General features: G+C 43.7%; 2 protein-coding genes across 4 annotated transcripts in view; both read right to left on the bottom strand.

Moving 5' to 3' along the window:
* The window catches only part of LOC110497026 (protein tyrosine phosphatase receptor type N), a 42,403-nt gene extending 36,968 nt beyond the window's left edge, over positions 1 to 5,435 (bottom strand). For both annotated transcript variants that reach the window (XM_036982368.1, XM_036982369.1), the window contains exon 1: positions 5,183 to 5,435. In XM_036982368.1, the coding sequence (XP_036838263.1) occupies positions 5,183 to 5,258 (76 nt within the window). In that variant the 5' untranslated portion in view covers positions 5,259 to 5,435. The remainder of the gene's footprint in view (positions 1 to 5,182) is intronic.
* A 1,066-nt stretch (positions 5,436 to 6,501) lies between these two features.
* LOC110504762 (aspartyl aminopeptidase) lies at positions 6,502 to 14,936 on the bottom strand. Of its 2 annotated transcripts, none has more exons than XM_036982366.1 (15): positions 14,822 to 14,936; positions 14,365 to 14,455; positions 13,831 to 13,919; positions 13,581 to 13,694; positions 13,224 to 13,349; positions 12,925 to 13,049; positions 12,594 to 12,678; positions 12,332 to 12,439; positions 12,162 to 12,239; positions 11,802 to 11,885; positions 11,079 to 11,239; positions 10,233 to 10,272; positions 9,899 to 10,000; positions 8,334 to 8,501; positions 6,502 to 6,758 (listed from the first exon to the last, which is right to left on the bottom strand). In XM_036982366.1, exons 1-15 carry the CDS (start codon positions 14,825 to 14,827, stop codon positions 6,708 to 6,710), a joined length of 1,428 nt encoding a protein of 475 aa, XP_036838261.1. In that variant the 5' UTR covers positions 14,828 to 14,936; the 3' UTR covers positions 6,502 to 6,707. The 2 variants fall into 2 exon arrangements, with proteins under 2 accessions (XP_036838261.1, XP_036838262.1); XM_036982367.1 differs by lacking the exon at positions 14,822 to 14,936 and adding an exon at positions 14,719 to 14,776 and having other exon boundaries at positions 6,708 to 6,758.
* Between the last annotated feature and the right edge of the window lie 3,825 nt (positions 14,937 to 18,761).

Raw genomic sequence — 18,761 nt, 5'->3', positions numbered from 1 at the left:
ACATTTGAAATGTCTCTATTCCTATGGAGCTTTTGTGAGTGTAATGTTTACTGTTCATTTTTTACTTCACTTGCTTTGGCAATGTAAACATATGTTTCCCATGCCAATAAAGCCCTTTGAATTGAGAGAGAGCAGGGGGTTGTGTTGGATGGCAGACTGTGTGTCTGTGTGTCTGTGTGTCTGTATGTATGTATGTATGTATGTATGTATGTAGCAGACTGTGTGTGTATATATATATATATATATATATATATATATATATATATATATATATATATATATATATATATATATATATATATATATATATATATATATATATAAAGGAGGTAATGGGTGACCTTTACAGAGCTCCAGTCTGCTTGGGGAGGAAACACGGCCAGATGTGACACAACACGGCTGTACACACTGAGTGTGTGTGTGTGTGTGTGCGTATGTGAGTGAGTTTGCATTCATGATTATGTGTGTACTGTATTACAAAAACAGAAGCGGGAGACAGACTGGCCTAGAGGGCTGTCTCTCTGTGGGGGAAACAATACGATTCCCCAGACACAAAGACAAGATCACAGACAAGACAAGAAGAAACATAGACGAGAAAACAGAGCATGTCTTTCCGTGCACCAGAAACAGTATTAGTTGTCTTTCAAATACTTTAGCTGCATTTGATTGAGTTTGCCTGGCGCCGAGCAACGGAACCAATGGAATAGTCGCAACGGTCCAAGCCCCGTCCATCTGCCACCTCAGGCAGGCTCAATCAAAGGCTTGAAGTATTTGAAAGAAGTCAGATACTATTTGAATCCATGTCTGGATATATCTGCGATATGATGACTAATACACGCTGTATCCCTCCCTTTCTTCACACTCCTCTCTCTCTTCCTCTGTCCATCCCTCTCTCGTCTGTCTGCAGCAGAAGCAGGGGAGATTGTTCCCAAGCTAGAGTCCATCACAGACTGGACAAATCACTAGTGCACTGCCCCCGAGCCCCAAGAGCATGTCAATCAATCAACCGCATGCAGAAATACAGACTATCAATCCCAGGGGGCTAGGTCATAGTACATCTCTTGTTCTAGTAATGAGTATTGCTGTATCTTACATCTAAGAGAATATACTTTGGCCCTGCATTCTAGGCCTATTCTTAACTGTTGTACAGCACTGTGTTGTATCATGTATTTTGCATTCTATCAGTTGGTGTGACCTTGTGATGTCATCTATGGCATTGTCCATTGTGTTCTACCTCAAGAAACTCAAGATGTGAAATAAGACCAATAAAGTGAAGTGACCTGGGTTGTAAGTATCATAGCAACAGTCATTTCAAACTGCGTGGCGTAATTCTCTGGGCTGTTTTTTTTGTTATTTCAGCTGTTCAGAAATATGAGGGAGAGATGTAACACACACAAGTTTATCGGGATTCTAGGTTCTTTCTGAGGAAGAGGCATGTACTGTAAGCTGATTATGTGTATCCCACAACAGTCAATAAAAGCTATTACAGCAGTCAATAATTAGCACAGGACTGTATCATGGCAACATTTGCTGCATTGTGCTGTAGACATGCATGAGTCAGAGCTCCATAAACAAAAGAGTTCCAAACAGCATGGACATAATTATCACCTTGGATGTTTCCACCCCACACACACTTTATGAATTCAATCCCATAGTTAAACTCAGTCACATGACTGGGTGTTTCCTGTTCTTTCTCCTCGATGATCTGAGTTTGTTTTCCTCCATCTCCCTTCCCCTAATCTCCTCCTCAAACTCTTTCTCCCTCTCCCCCTCAAACTCTCAAACTCACTCTCCCCCTCAAACTCTCAAACTCACTCTCCCCCTCAAACTCTCAAACTCTCTCTGCCTCAAACTCACTCTCTCTCTCTCTCAAACTCTCTCTCCCCTTCAAACTCTCTCTCTCCCCCTCAAACTCTCAAACTCTCTCTCCCCCTCAAACTCTCTCTGCCTCAAACTCACTCTCTCTCTCTCTCAAACTCTCTCTCCCCCTCAAACTCTCTCTCCCCTTCAAACTCTCTCTCTCTCCCCCCTTTAAACTCTCTCTCTCTCTCTCCCCTTCAAACTCTCTCTCTCTCCCCCTCTCAAACTCTCTCTCCCTCTCAAACTCGCTCTCTCTCTATCCCCCCTCAAACTCTCTCTCAGCCTACAGATGTGCTACCTTAATTTGACCCTGCTTCTCATAGCAGAAAAATGAAATTGGAATTATTATGTGGATTATAATTAATGGACATTTTTGTAGGGGTTGATACATTTTCCGTTGGTGCAAATCAGGTGGGTATTACATACTTTAGAAGCCTTTTAAAACCTTGAATACACTAAAATTTGCAGGATACATCTCTGCAACAACAGTAATCAAATTAAGATAGCAGATCTGTACCACTGGGAGTCAGGGCCTGGACAGAGGAAGTGGGGGAGCACTCTACGACACAAGGGCTATTTTTAATATGTTACTGCAACTACAATCATATCCTTTCATATCTGAAATGACAATAAAGTAATGGGCTATAAGTACAGGGATAGAGTGATGACAGACACGACATGTTGAGTTGAATAATGGTGAGTCTGGTGAGGCTTTGTCCATTTGAATTCTCTTTTATAGCTTCAGATAAGAGTCTGAATCTCAAATTGTACCCTGTTCCCTATGGGCCCTGGTCAAAAGTAGTGCACTATATAGGGAATAGGGCCTTGGTCAAAAGTAGTGCACTATATAGGGAATAGGGTGCCATTTGGGATGCAGTCTTATATTTTACAGATTTAAAGGGGTAATCTTAAACTTAGAAATGCCTCATGAGAATGTTGTACCCCATTAGAATCCAACATGATAAGCTTGATTTACTCCAATGTGAATGTAAACAAACACTGTATAGACTCAAAAGATGGTTAAAACTATAATTTGTATATAAGTGATGTACAGAATTTAAGAGTGGTTCCATTTCTCCAGCCACCCCATCCCTCAACTTTTTATCAAAACGGTGGCGGGGAGCCCTCTTTGTTATTGTTTCAACTGCGGATGGCCCTTTTAATCTTCAGAAAACAGACTTGTTTTTGTCCTCCAAGGTGTATATAGACAGATGGCCATGACAGGTGATGCTATGGGCTGAAGTCACACACCACCTGTGTCTCACCTCTCATTGTTTGACAACCTGAGAAATGTAACACCCCACCAGATCTAACAAGTACCATATTGTGATTCATAACCATCAGTACCACCAGATTTAAAGACTGTTATAATCTGATTCATAACCATCAGTACCACCAGATTTAAAGACTGTTATAATCTGATTCATAACAATCAGTACCACCAGATTTAAAGACTATCATTATGTGATTCATAACAATCAGTACCACCAGATTTAAAGACTATCATTATGTGATTCATAACCATCAGTACCACCAGATTTAAAGACTATCATTATGTGATTCATAACCATCAGAATAGGTGAGTTATACTTGATACATACGCGTGTATATGCCTCTTCAGCTTTGTTAGTGTTGTGTCTTAAACATGCTCAGTAAATTGGTCTGGCCATCCAACAAAATCTCCAAATACATTAGAATATATGCAGTTCTCACTCATTCCTGTTTATTCACATGGGGTGAAGCCATATGAATGAAGGATCCTTCAGGTAGTGACTACAGTCGTGGTGGTGAGTCACACCGATGGGGTACGCTACTATTGGTTTATTAGTTACCTGCACAATGTTAGGCCTACTGTTTCACTTCTGATAACTCCACAAACCGGCATGTCAAAAGGAAGGCAGTCATAGCCAGTTAGACATGGTATAATTCTCCTCAGATTGACACACACGGTAAGTAAGCAATAACCGCATTACAAGATAACCAACCGTGTCGAACAGCTGGAAATCAAGGATGCAAAGTAATACATTTTCCCCTAGTGTGATGAACTAACAGTAGTCAGGTCTACATCTCACCAGAACTGAGTTAAGGTCAGTGTGTGTGCCTGCCTGTCTGCCTCCACAGCACAGGTTTAGCCTGCCCTACAGCACCGAAATGTCAAGCGGCCATCGACACAGAAAACAAGCGCACTGTTCTGAACCATCAGTGCTGAGTCTGCCGTCTGTCCATGGTTCTAAAATGACTGGCTATAACCAACGCACATGCCATTGACGTAGAGAGTATGTATGCACTGTCCATGGTACTGAAATGAGCGCGCAGGCGCTATTGATGTACAATTCGAGGTGGTAGGATTGGCTGCAGCCTACATTGATAAACGGCCAGCAGTAGGCTAGCTACATGGGAACAGGATCCAACTTTAGTAATTGAACTACTAACCAGCCTGGAGGGCGTGAGGTCATGTGTGGTAAGCAAGTGGGTGGTTGCAATCGCAGTATTACAGAATGGGCCTTGGTAAACCTATGACAGTGGTTGCCTAGGTTGTCATTCAATTTCCTTGCATTGGGTTGACATTGCATCAATAGCCAAGTGCATGTTGTTTAAACTTAGCGCAGTGCATTTTACCCAAATCAAAATGACATCGTCATCCACAAAAGCAAAAACACCAGACCAGTAGCCGACACAAAAAACAAACCCTAATCTTCTGACTTTTGAATGACGTGAAGAAACGCTCTCAAACAGTTTTGTTTTTATTGAGCGCGCCGAGCCAAAGCGTGGGGCACAGCAGGCTATTACTGGTCCTTGCTCCACTATTATTGCGGAGAGGAGCTATGATGAATCATGCCTGACGCTGTTTTCGCAAAACCCATCATTCAATCCAAGCAGAAGTCGACAGCCTCAAGTCACTAATCAAACCAAGTGTATTGTGAAGCAATTGTAGATTCAGCCTACATAGCCTCCAATAGCCTAAACAAACATAACTAACATCCAGAAATGATGTTGAATCACATCTGAATCTCTCAATTTCTTAACATGTGTAATGTATAAGTAAATTCACATTGTTTATAACACTATGCTACAATGCACAGAAAAGCAAAACAGTACGGTGAATGATACTAAAATAATTGAGCATATGTGGCTATATTCTTAGTTGCTATTCTGGCAAATCCAGTTTGAAGTAAGTAGCAGAATATGGCTCATGGACCCCGTCAATATATTGCATTGATTTATTCACTATACGCTATTGCCTTGGCTGAGATTTCTAAATGGCTGTGTATGTAGACCTGTTACCTGCCTCTGAGTGACTCAGTTCATTTCTCTCCCTTACCGTATCTGCTTGACATCCCCGTCTGATAGCACACCGCCATCACACATAACACGCTCCATAGTCGCTGAGATCCCATGGTTTTCCCCAAGACAGACAGAGCTGTTCAGCGGTGCGTTTTAAACCCTCATGATCCGTGTCAACTATCGGAGGGACTTTCTAAATGTCGCACATCCACTCCGACTCCAAAGGAAGGACGTGGATTTTCGGCAGCAGAAGCGCACCAACTGTGAGTGAGACAGCAAGTGTTGCGAGAAACGTGTAAATCCCGGGATGCACGCTGCTTCGGATCAGGAACGGAAGGGGTTAGTCTTTCTGCATGGCTGGTTTACCTTTGGGAGACCCACCATTGCATCATAGCCCACTAGGCGAAATTAATAAAGTTCAAGTCATTTTTACCATGTATTCGTCAGTTCCTCTAAATATACTGAGGAAAAATATAAACGCAACATGTAAAGTGTTGGTCCCATGTTTCATGAGCTGAAATAAAAGATCCCAGAAATGTTCCATACTCACAAAAAGCTTATTTCTCTCAAATTGTGCACACACTTGTTTTACATTCCTGTTAGTGATAATTTATCCTTTGCCAAGATAATCCATCCACCTGACAAGAAGCTGATTAAACAGCATGATCATTACACAGGTGCACCCTGTGCTGGGGACAATAAAAGGCCACTCTAAAATGTGCAGTTTTGTCACACAACACAATGCCACACAACACAATGCCACGGATGTCTCAAGTTGAGGGAGCGTGTAATTCGCATGCTAACTGCAGGAATGTCCAACAGCGCTGTTGCCAGAGAATTGAATGTTCATTTCTCTACCACAAGCCACTTCCAACCTCATGTAACCATGCCAGCCCAGGACAGCTGATGAAACTGAGGAGTATTTCTGTCTGAAAAAAAAACCCTTTGGTGGGGAAAAACACATTCTGATTGGCTGGGCCTAGCTCCCAAGTGGGTGGGCGTATGCCCTCCTAGGCCCACCCATGGCTGCACCAGTGCCCAGTATTGTGAAATCCATAGATTAGGGCCTAATGAATTTATGTAAATTGACTGATTTCCTTATATGAACTGTAAACTCAGTAAAACTGTTGTGTTTAGATTTTGTTCAGTATATTTGTCAACATTGTATGTTGTTTCAGCACTCATGACGGGAAAATCTAGTGCGGAAATGCATCATCTGCCGTTGTGCCTTTAAGCAAGCGACTTAACCCCCTATAATTGGTCCAGGGGCACTGCAGTGCCCATTGCGTCCAGCCTTTAGGACTATATGTGTGTGGAATGAGTGAGTGAACAAAAACAAGGGAAGGAGAGAGGATGTGTAGATTAAAAATGTATTATTTTATAAACCATTTCAGTTCATCAGAAACATCATTTGAAGGAAACTTTCCTTGCCTCTGAATGTGTGCAAAACGTTCTGCTGTAGCACTGTGTGTCATGTGAGTATACAAATAACACTGTGTGTAGAGAGACCCAGAGGAGGACATCTGTCTGTCCTTCTGTCCATGCTGTGTCCTTCCCCCAGGCTAGTCCACAGTCACCATGTCTCTCACAGTGGGGAAGAGCTCAAAGAAGCCCTGGTAAGAACAGACGGAAGACAACATCATCATACATCAACATAGTGAGACATTATGGTTCACTATGTCTGGTCAGATTACAACACAATTCGACCCATAGAATGTACGGACTGTCTGATACCACTTTCACACTAACATGCTGTTCCCACACTGTGCTGGCTCTGATATTTTCCTTCCACATTGTCCAGCAACTACAGTAGATGTGTACCCAGGCCAGGCAGAACCGCTTGGCTCAGTTTGGCTCATAGAGAAACAGCAGAGTGAAAAGGGTATCAGTGTGATGAGTGGGTCAGGGTCAGGGGGTCATTCCAAAGCCACATTTTCCTAATTGACAAGCATTCAAGGGAATTGGAAATTTAGTGTACATCCTGAATTGACCCCAACCCTGGAGTGGGTTAGTACAGGGTCCAGTACCTTGAATAGGTTGGTAGACTGGAGCACATCTCCCTGATGGAGTGGGTTAGTACAGGGTCCAGTACCTTGAATAGGTTGGTAGACTGGAGCACCCCGGAGGTGCAGCACATCTCCCTGATGGAGTGGGTTAGTACAGGGTCCAGTACCTTGAATAGGTTGGTAGACTGGAGCACCCTGGAGGTGCAGCACATCTCCCTGATGGAGTGGGTTAGTACAGGGTCCAGTACCTTGAATAGGTTGGTAGACTGGAGCACCCTGGAGGTGCAGCACATCTCCCTGATGGAGTGGGTTAGTACAGGGTCCAGTACCTTGAATAGGTTGGTAGACTGGAGCACATCTCCCTGATGGAGTGGGTTAGTACAGGGTCCAGGTACCTTGAATAGGTTGGTAGACTGGAGCACATCTCCCTGATGGAGTGGGTTAGTACAGGGTCCAGGTACCTTGAATAGGTTGGTAGACTGGAGCACATCTCCCTGATGGAGTGGGTTAGTACAGGGTCCAGGTACCTTGAATAGGTTGGTAGACTGGAGCACATCTCCCTGATGGAGTGGGTTAGTACAGGGTCCAGTACCTTGAATAGGTTGGTAGACTGGAGCACATCTCCCTGATGGAGTGGGTTAGTACAGGGTCCAGTACCTTGAATAGGTTGGTAGACTGGAGCACATCTCCCTGATGGAGTGGGTTAGTACAGGGTCCAGTACCTTGAATAGGTTGGTAGACTGGAGCACATCTCCCTGATGGAGTGGGTTAGTACAGGGTCCAGGTACCTTGAATAGGTTGGTAGACTGGAGCACATCTCCCTGATGGAGTGGGTTAGTACAGGGTCCAGGTACCTTGAATAGGTTGGTAGACTGGAGCACATCTCCCTGATGGAGTGGGTTAGTACAGGGTCCAGGTACCTTGAATAGGTTGGTAGACTGGAGCACATCTCCCTGATGGAGTGGGTTAGTACAGGGTCCAGGTACCTTGAATAGGTTGGTAGACTGGAGCACATCTCCCTGATGGAGTGGGTTAGTACAGGGTCCAGGTACCTTGAATAGGTTGGTAGACTGGAGCACATCTCCCTGATGGAGTGGGTTAGTACAGGGTCCAGTACCTTGAATAGGTTGGTAGACTGGAGCACATCTCCCTGATGGAGTGGGTTAGTACAGGGTCCAGTACCTTGAATAGGTTGGTAGATTGGAGCACCCCGGAGGTGCAGCACATCTCCCTGATGGAGTGCATGGCCAGCTGGGGGGCACCGATGTCCAGCACGGGGATCCCCAGGCGGGAAGACAGGATGGGGCCGATGGTGGTCCCACAGGGGCTGTCGTTACGCACCATCACATCCTGGGGCCACAGAAACAGAGTCAGGAGGGTAATGAATTAACACACGCTTACTAGGTACAGTTGAAGCATCTGTGGAGAGAATAAAACACATGTACTGTTACATTCAGATTTATTGATTACATTTCCATGTGCCATGGATGCCCATTAATCACTCAGACATACATTGGATGTCAGCTGTGTGGGGAAACTCAACATGAGTCAGAACTGGAACTGTCCTTCCTGCCTCTCTGCTATTTAAATCTGGCTTTACAGCGGTCCATTCCTCTGAGTCCATATGGGGGTGAATGAGTGCACACTTCAGGGAGGGAAATGGACCAGAGCGGTAGTTTCACCAGGCCCTGAGGTGAATAAAGTGCCCTTGTGGGAGCGGAACATCCTTCATCTACTCTTAAGAGGCAGACGTTCTCATTTCAGTCTCCCTCATCTCTCCCATAAACTTGGTTTAAAATAACCCCTACCCCACTGCACTAAGGCTAGGTTTAAATCCCCCCCCACCCCCCACTGCACTAAGGCTTGGTTTAAATCACCATTACCCCACGGCTTGGTTTAAAGAACCGGCTTGGTTTAAATCCCCACTACAGAACCGGCTTGGTTTAAATCCCCACTACAGAACCGGCTTGGTTTAAATCCCCACTACAGAACCGGCTTGGTTTAAATCCCCACTACAGAACCGGCTTGGTTTAAATCCCCACTACAGAAACGGCTTGGTTTAAATCCCCACTACAGAAACGGCTTGGTTTAAATCCCCACTACAGAAACGGCTTGGTTTAAATCCCCACTACAGAAACGGCTTGGTTTAAATCCCCACTACAGAAACGGCTTGGTTTAAATCCCCACTACAGAAACGGCTTGGTTTAAATCCCCACTACAGAACCGGCTTGGTTTAAATCCCCACTACAGAACCGGCTTGGTTTAAATCCCCACTACAGAACCGGCTTGGTTTAAATCCCCACTACAGAAACGGCTTGGTTTAAATCCCCACTACAGAAACGGCTTGGTTTAAATCCCCACTACAGAAACGGCTTGGTTTAAATCCCCACTACAGAAACGGCTTGGTTTAAATCCCCACTACAGAAACGGCTTGGTTTAAATCCCCACTACAGAAACGGCTTGGTTTAAATCCCCACTACAGAAACGGCTTGGTTTAAATCCCCACTACAGAAACGGCTTGGTTTAAATCCCCACTACAGAAACGGCTTGGTTTAAATCCCCACTACAGAAACGGCTTGGTTTAAAATCCCCACTACACCACTGCACTTTCTTCACCTCAGCACTACTTTGCTAGGAGATGTGCTCCTTGCGGAGTGGATTTAAGAAACAAGATCACAAACCCGCGCATTGCACCAAGCACACACAGAAACAAGTATGTATGAACAAATCACACACACGCCAATTACCTGAAGAGGCACACCAACACGACTGGCGATCTCTCTCAAGATGGAGGCTGTCACAGCCGTAGTGGCATAGCGCTGGTTACTGTTGAATTTAACTACAGGACCCTGAGAGAGAGGACATTCAGACAATCACACTGACTACAACTTCAGATATCTGTATAGAAAACATACATAAATGTATAGCATGTCTGCCACAAATATTACACAGGTCCACTATGACTATTTTACCTAAATCTAAATTGTAGACATTTTTTGTAGAAGATTCCAACAATATGTCCACCAGTTCTAATGTGGGTTTTCAGTGTGTATTGCTGAGGGGGTCATTTGAGCTCTGTACCTTGTGGAAGGCTGGTCTGTGGTTTTCATCATGCTTCTCCCTAGGGTGAAAATGAAAGTTGATGAAAACTATAAACACAGCAAACATCTTTCAAATTGTCTTCTGGTCCCAGCTGGCACAAAAACAATACAAGAGCAGTCAATTATATATCCAATATGATATAAATATATCATAAATAAATAAGACTATTATTCCCCAGGTATACTGTACACTGACTGACTGGTAGTTGGGATGTTGTTCTGGAACCTGACTGGTAGAGACAGTGCAAATGTTAGTATGTTTTCTATGGGGAGTAACAGCACATTGTCTCTAGGAACATCATTCCAACTACCAGTCACACTTTAGAAAAAGGGTGGAGAATCAGGACACAACCTCTGACTGGTAGTTGGGGTGTTACTAGAGACACTACAACACCATGTGGAATTTCTTAGGTCAACGATAGACATTTCAATTCTGACTGTATTTAAGTTATAACACCCATCTGAAATAGGCTCTCAAAAGCAACTGGTAGTTGGGATGATGTTCTAGAACCTGACTGGTAGTTGGGATGATGTTCTAGAATCTGACTGGTAGTTGGGATGACGTTCTAGAACCTGACCTCACTTGCACACTTTCTGTCATGGATCTAAAAACATTTGGTTGGTGTAATAATGGGCATGAGGGGAGGCTCTACCATTAAATCCATGGCAGGAAGTAGACACTTTGGGAAAATGGTGGAGAATTGGGATGCAACCACAGAGTGATTAACAGTGCGGCGTTTCTATAGGGAGTAGGAGTAAACTGACTGGTAATTGGAGTGTTACTATAGAGACTGGAGTGATTGACAGGTTACTGTATGGTACTGACTGGTAGTTGGGGTGCAGGGCGTGGGCCATGTCGGCGCTGATCATGAAGGAGCATGGCACCGCCTGCTGGAAGGCTGTGAGGTTGGTGGGGGAGGAGGACAGTCGACTCAGGATCAGCTCTGTCAGGTTGGACGCTGCCCCCTGGGCGCTCTCTGACCCCACCTACAGGCCATAGGGGGAAGTGTTAAGTGTTAGGTTAGGGTTCACCAAACCAGTTCCCTCTTGTAGGTTTATACTCCAACCCTGTTCCTGGAGAGCTACCCTCCTGTAGGTTCACACTCCAACCCTAATTTAGAGCACTTGATTCTATTAATTAGCTGGGTGATAGGCTAAATCAGTCATTTTACAACTGGGGTCTAAACCTACACTACAGGATGGTCTCTCTACCAGGAACAGGGTTGGAGTCTAAACCTACAGGAGGGTATCTCTCCAGGAACAGGGTTGAGAGCCCTGAGTTAGATATACAGAGGCCATATTGACAAAACATCTCAGAGTAGGAGTGCTGATCTAGGATCAGTTGTACATTTTTAATTAATCAGAGGGGGGACCTGATCCTATATCAGCACTCCTTATCAGAGATACTTTGTGAATATGTCCCCAGGGGTTTTTCCTAACCACCAGAAAACCCTGGGACCTAGTTATAGTTCATAGCTATAGGCCAGTGAAGGAGAAGCCCTAGCTCTACACAGAAGGAATTTAGCCAACACAGGACTGGGGGACAGACCTCTTCATTGTCAAACAGAGTCACCATCCTGATGTTGGGGTCTGTGGCCAAAGAGTCTCCAGAGATGCAGGAGTCCATCAGAGCCTAGTGGACAGAGGAAAAGAGGGTAAAGGTTAGGGGAATGAAGGTTAAGGTTAAAGAGGAAGTAGAGGTTAGGAGAATGAATGGTAAGGTTAAAGAGGACGTTCACATTATGGTGGTAGTCATGTTCCGATTACTCTCGTCCCTCTCAAACACACCGGAGGAAAAGATGTGAGGTTCCTACTCTCAGAGCTGTACTTTGAGAAGGAGACCGGTTGTTGAGGTGGCTGGTGTTAGTGTCTGGAGGTGGAGTGTTGAGTTGGAACAGAGGAGACTCACCTGTAGGGCACAGTAGCAGCTGTGGAGGTTGTCCAGACGGGGGGAGTAGATGAACTCTTCAAACACACCACCAATTGCCTATGCAGCAGACACACACACACACGTCAGTAATCTGTTATCGATGTCATTAACAACAGAGGGGGAAGAGGTGTTGAGGAGAGGAGACTCACTCCTGGCTGAGTGTCAGCCAGACACAGCTCAAAGTCCAGCAGGGCCTCAGGCTGAACGTCCAGCTCTGAACACAGCACCTTGACCAGGGCCGGGTGATGCTTCTCTGCCTGGACGAGTGAGAGAGATGGAGAAATGTACTAATGTACTACTGAAGTTGTGTAAGGCAAGTGATTGATTAGTGTGTGTGGTACATTGGACTGTGTATAACTATCTGGTACTGCAGAGTGTACAGTGAGAGATATGGATAGTTAAGAGTCTTACAAAAGTGGTGGCATCGCAGGCATCCCCAGTGGAACAGCAGCCAGTCTCCAACTCCTCCTGTACAGCAGTGGCTAGGATGGGCACTCTGTCACACACAGTTACTAAACACTTATTTTCCTGTCCAATTCATGTTTGTTCTCCTGGTCCCTTGAGGGGTGTATCTCAATAGTCTATATAGTGGTCTCCTCCCCTTCAACTGCACTGATGTGAAAGAACAGAACAGGTGACAGCAAATTCCAGCCATACTGCCTTCACCTGTCCTGTCGTCAGATCAGTGTAGATGGAGGAGAGGAAGCCAGTTCAGACTTCTGACATGCAACCTGGGACTTACAGGTGGTTCTCCTTGTTGGGGCCGAAGGAGTCGTTGATGTCCCTCTGGAGGTGGATGGCCAGGTGGGGGATCCTCATGATCGGCCGGGGCACGTGAACCAGACGATGGACCAGCTTGTCTCCAGTCTGCACCACAACAACACAACAACTCCCATGTAAGGTCCTCTCACAAACACACCTCCATTCTCCAGACACACTCCAACACATAGTTCATGAAAGTTCAGAAACCTAAGAAATGGGCCAACCTTAATGTTTCAGTTGTGAATGAAGGGTTAGATGGGTAGGGTTACATTGCCATACCTTGACCATAACACGACCGGCGATGGTCAGATCCCGGTCGAACCAGGTGTTCCAGATTCCTCCTCCGTAGCACTCCACCCCGACCTGCAGACAGCCCTGTTTGGTCTTCTTGGACCGTGGCTTAATCTGAATCAACCACACAGAGAGAGAAGGGTGTCAAGTTAGCGACGAAATACAAGTATGACCTACTATCCCCAGTGGTTGGCGGTGTTAGCCCTGGGTCGTGTTCAGTAGGGTACACCATAAAATATTTGTTCTTAAAATGGACATGTTCAGACATTACCTCACTGTTTCAAAACATTTTGTCCCTAATGAACACAGCCCAGTCATTTCCCAAGTGTAGAATTTCATCCTTACCCTCAGACAGGGGCTGTCTGTGTGTGCTCCAATCATAGTGAAGCCATTGCCTGGCTTGAAATGTCCACCCACAGCAAAAGCGATGATGGAGGAGTAGTTACGGGTCACAAAGTACTGTTGAGAGAAGAGGAGTAGTTAGTTCTCAATCAAGCACAGTTTGACAGGAAAATATGATTTGATCCCTATAAGATGAAGCCCTATAAAGCTGTGTAGATCAGTGTCAGACTGGAACCTCCATGTACTGACTGACCTTACTGGCAGGCTTGATGTTCCACTGCTCAGTCTCCTTCAGCTCAGTAAAGCCAGCCCCCAGCAGACGAGACTTACACTCCTCAACCACTGCTCACAAATAGGACAGAGTGAAAAGAGCAGGACATTAACGTCAAGCCACCTCGTTCCTTTTATGAGTTACAACCTGTGCAACCGGGGGACATATCAATTAACTGTCTGATAAGAGGGTGGCGTTAAGACAGCTCAGGAGGGGATCTAGGCGAAGGATAATGTGAATGGACTGTACATGGATCAGAGTGCAAAGGTAGGCAACACAACAAAACGGCATCCGTACAGGCTCAGAAAGAGGACATCCACCTGCAAGATATCTATCTTATTTAGAGATCAAGGTCCATTTAAGTTAGGTCCAAATAGTCTCCCACTGCATTTGGTTACATGCTCTTGACAGCTACATGCCTACAAAATATTATATTGCCATTGTTCTGAACCTGTAGTACTGACACCATTTCTTTAACTATCAAACTACCAGTCCTAGAATGATTCGTGTTCTTACCGTGGTATGGAGACACTCCTTTGTTCACGAACTGCAGGAATTCCTTGGCAGCAGTCTGCACAGCTTCCTTTGAACTTTTCATGATCAGTGACTAGAGAAAGCAGAAGGATAACGTTACATGCCATGACTGATACAGCGTTGCATTGGGAAGCAAAACAGAAAGAGATATTGCTGAACAGCAAGCAAAATACAATTTAGCAAGAAGTGTCATAACATGACAATAGACTGTATGGCTAGTCCAAAAACAGAATACACGTTTAGCTGAGTGAAGAATTAGACAGCAGGCTAATCCTTGCTTGCTTGCTAGCTAGCTAAATCAGCTACGTTAGGTAGCCAACACATTGTAATGCAAACCTTAGACACAGCAAACGCAGCTTCTAAAAATTGAATCAGACCGCTCTGAGCTAGCTACACCGCTTAATAAACCGACTGCAAAATCATAATTTATGGCGCTTACCTGCATTAATGTTTAACTGGACTTTTAAACTGCGTACCCGGTGTAAAGCACCCGAGAAATCTGACAGATTTGATAAAGACCAGCGATGTAGAAACTAACAATGGGTAATTTGAGGGGAGGGGAACGTGGTATTGCCCTCTGCTGGCCAGGAGGTGAAAGTGAAACAAACAGTGGATAAGAACCAAATACAGTATACACAAGATCGTTCCAACATCCAACTTGGCCCACTAATATTAGACATTTTAAAGATTGGAGACAATTTGGGAAGCATAAGTCAACCAGGAATCAGTTTTCCCCACTTTTCTACAAAAAGTTTAAAGGATACGTATATATGGCATTTTTTAGCCATTTTATTGTGCTTTCCAGACCCACTCAAACATTTTAAACCATCAATGGGCTGTATGTACCAATTATTTATGGAGATATGGTCATGTGAATCTAGTTCAAAATCGCCACATGCATGCAGCTGGTTGGTGGCCATATTTAAAATTACCACCAGGGGACTAATGGACAAAATCAGTTATGGCACTATAGCCAAAATGACATATTAACACATTCCCTATATGTGTGTGAAATGTTAGTGGCTCTATCACAAAGTAGCAAAAATCTTCATGTAGCCGCTGGACTATGGTCAAAATGACCCCTATTAAAACTGCAATTTGTAACGTTTGGGATAACCAGACCTAATTCACAAAAACTATCATTTCTTACATCTGTCATTCTCATTGAAAGCAAGCCTAAGATGTGGTAGATCTGTTCTTTGTGAGCTATTTCTATGCTTCCCATTCTTAAGTTTAGTTGTTGCGTCTTTTACTTTCAGTTTTGTACACCAGCTTCAAACAGCTGTAAATACAATATTTTTGGTTATGGAAAATATATTTAATAGTGGTTCAGATGGTACAATGATTCTTTACACTATACTTGCTTGTTTTGTCACATAAACAGAAATTTGGCGAACTCTTACAATTTTTGCAACCAGGAAATGAGCCATTTCTGCATAGTGCACCTATAAGGTCTTAAGAGTACTTTATGATCAGAATTACTTTCTATATTACCTGTGGAATTTATTTAGTGGGAAGATAACATTAGCAATTTTTTACATTGTTTGGAATGATTTGACTCTATTTTATCCTGAAGAAGGCACAGTGATGCTGAAAGGTTTGTGTTTTCTTACCCAATAAATGACTGGGAGGTTATACATATGGAGTGTGCGACCCTTTGTTTTTATACCCTATTTTCTTCTAACAGGAAATCCAGATGGCAGCCATTTTATTAAAATATCAGTCCTGGTTGATTGACAGGCTTCCCAGACTGCCTTCAATCTTTAAAATAGTCCTTAAGGTAGCAAGTATTAGTGTACCAAGTTTGAACACTGGAAACAGGAACTATAACCCACACCCCACAATACAAAACAGGCTACCTAAATATGTTTCCCAATCAGAGACAACGACTAACACCTGCCTCTGATTGAGAACCATATCAGGCCAAAACACATAGAAACAGAAACTAGACATACAACATAGAATGCACACTCATATCACACCCTGACCAAACAAAACATAGAAATAAACAAAGCAAACTATGGTCAGAGTGTGACAACCAGAAATTCATATATTGTGCCCCTGGCTTGAGAGGATGGAAGTTCACCATGTAGCTAGATGAAGTAGGTTCATGTTAACTAGTTGGCCAGACGTATTGTTGTCCATGACAGGAAGTGAGTCTAGTGAGCTGGTATTTTAGCCAGGTAGCCTAGGACAATAAAAACTTAAAGTGTGTACTGTATGACAGAGTTCTAGACCGTTTAGGAAACATGAAAGGGAGGAGGATGGCATCGTTATTTTTCTACAAATAGGGTGAGTCAACATGCGGTTTGTACTTGCACGCACACACAGAAATCAGTAACATGGACAGCCGTGTCATATTTAGTTTACATTGATTAGACTAAATCTTTTAGTTGTCACTGTATTAGACTAAGCATAGGTGATTATGTTGAAGTTGAAACATGGTACTGGAATAGTGGAGGCAGCTCCTGTTATTCTTTGTGACTTGCGGTAGTTCTCCATTAAATCAACAGTTGTTTAGTAGTCCGAAAATGTCAGAAACATTAAACCAAAGGTGTGGTTTAATTTATTCTGCCACTGTGTTTTCTTATCATCTCAGCCTTTAGGTCTATATATCATGGTGTCCAGGCAAATTAACTAACAGGTTACAGAGCAAACAATGCAATTATCACAACACATAGGTTGTAATATGGCTTTTCTTCTAGATTGGCTTCCCAGTGATTTTACCAACGCATCCCTACTGGTGCACATACAGTGCCTTGCGAAAGTATTCGGCCCCCTTGAACTTTGCGACCTTTTGCCACATTTCAGGCTTCAAACATAAAGATATAAATCTGTATTTTTTTGTGAAGAATCAACAACAAGTGGGACACAATCATGAAGTGGAACGACATTTATTGGATATTTCAAACTTTTTTAACAAATCAAAAACTGAAAAATTGGGCGTGCAAAATTATTCAGCCCCTTTACTTTCAGTGCAGCAAACTCTCTCCAGAAGTTCAGTGAGGATCTCTGAATGATCCAATGTTGACCTAAATGACTAATGAGGATAAATACAATCCACCTGTGTGTAATCAAGTCTCCGTATAAATGGACCTGCACTGTGATAGTCTCAGAGGTCCGTTAAAAGCGCAGAGAGCATCATGAAGAACAAGGAACACACCAGGCAGGTCCGAGATACTGTTGTGAAGAAGTTTAAAGCCGTATTTGGATACAAAAAGATTTCCCAAGCTTTAAACATCCCAAGGAGCACTGTGCAAGCGATAATATTGAAATGGAAGGAGTATCAGACCACTGCAAATCTACCAAGACCTGGCCGTCCCTCTAAACTTTCAGCTCATACAAGGAGAAGACTGACCAGAGATGCAGCCAAGAGGCCCATGATCACTCTGGATGAACTGCAGAGATCTACAGCTGAGGTGGGAGACTCTGTCCATAGGACAACAATCAGTCGTATATTGCACAAATCTGGCCTTTATGGAAGAGTGGCAAGAAGAAAGCCATTTCTTAAAGATATCCATAAAAAGTGTCGTTTAAAGTTTGCCACAAGCCACCTGGGAGACACACCAAACATGTGGAAGAAGGTACTCTGGTCAGATGAAACCAAAATTGAACTTTTTGGCAACAATGCAAAACGTTATGTTTGGCGTAAAAGCAACACAGCTGAACACACCATCCCCACTGTCAAACATGGTGGTGGCAGCATCATGGTTTGGGCCTGCTTTTCTTCAGCAGGGACAGGGAAGATGGTTAAAATTGATGGGAAGATGGATGGAGCCAAATACAGGACCATTCTGGAAGAAAACCTGATGGAGTCTGCAAAAGACCTGAGACTGGGACGGAGATTTGTCTTCCAACAAGACAATGATCCAAAACATAAAGCAAAATCTACAATGGAATGTTTCAAAAATAAACATATCCAGGTGTTAGAATGGCCAAGTCAAAGTCCAGACCTGAATCCAATTGAGAATCTGTGGAAAGGACTGAAAACTGCTGTTCACAAATGCTCTCCATCCAACCTCACTGAGCTCGAGCTGTTTTGCAAGGAGGAATGGGAAAAAATGTCAGTCTCTCGATGTGCAAAACTGATAGAGACATACCCCAAACGACTTACAGCTGTAATCGCAGCAAAAGGTGGCGCTACAAAGTATTAACTTAAGGGGGCTGAATAAATTTGCACGCCCAAATGTTTCAGTTTTTGATTTGTTAAAAAAGTTTGAAATATCCAATAAATGTCGTTCCACTTCATGATTGTGTCCCACTTGTTGTTGATTCTTCACAAAAAAAATACAGTTTTATATCTTTATGTTTGAAGCCTGAAATGTGGCAAAAGGTCGCAAAGTTCAAGGGGGCCGAATACTTTCGCAAGGCACTGTACA

Source organism: Oncorhynchus mykiss, chromosome 7 (assembly GCF_013265735.2).
Source record: "Oncorhynchus mykiss isolate Arlee chromosome 7, USDA_OmykA_1.1, whole genome shotgun sequence".
Classification (NCBI taxonomy): Eukaryota; Metazoa; Chordata; class Actinopteri; order Salmoniformes; family Salmonidae; genus Oncorhynchus; species Oncorhynchus mykiss.
This window is presented reverse-complemented; position numbering and strand designations above follow the sequence as displayed.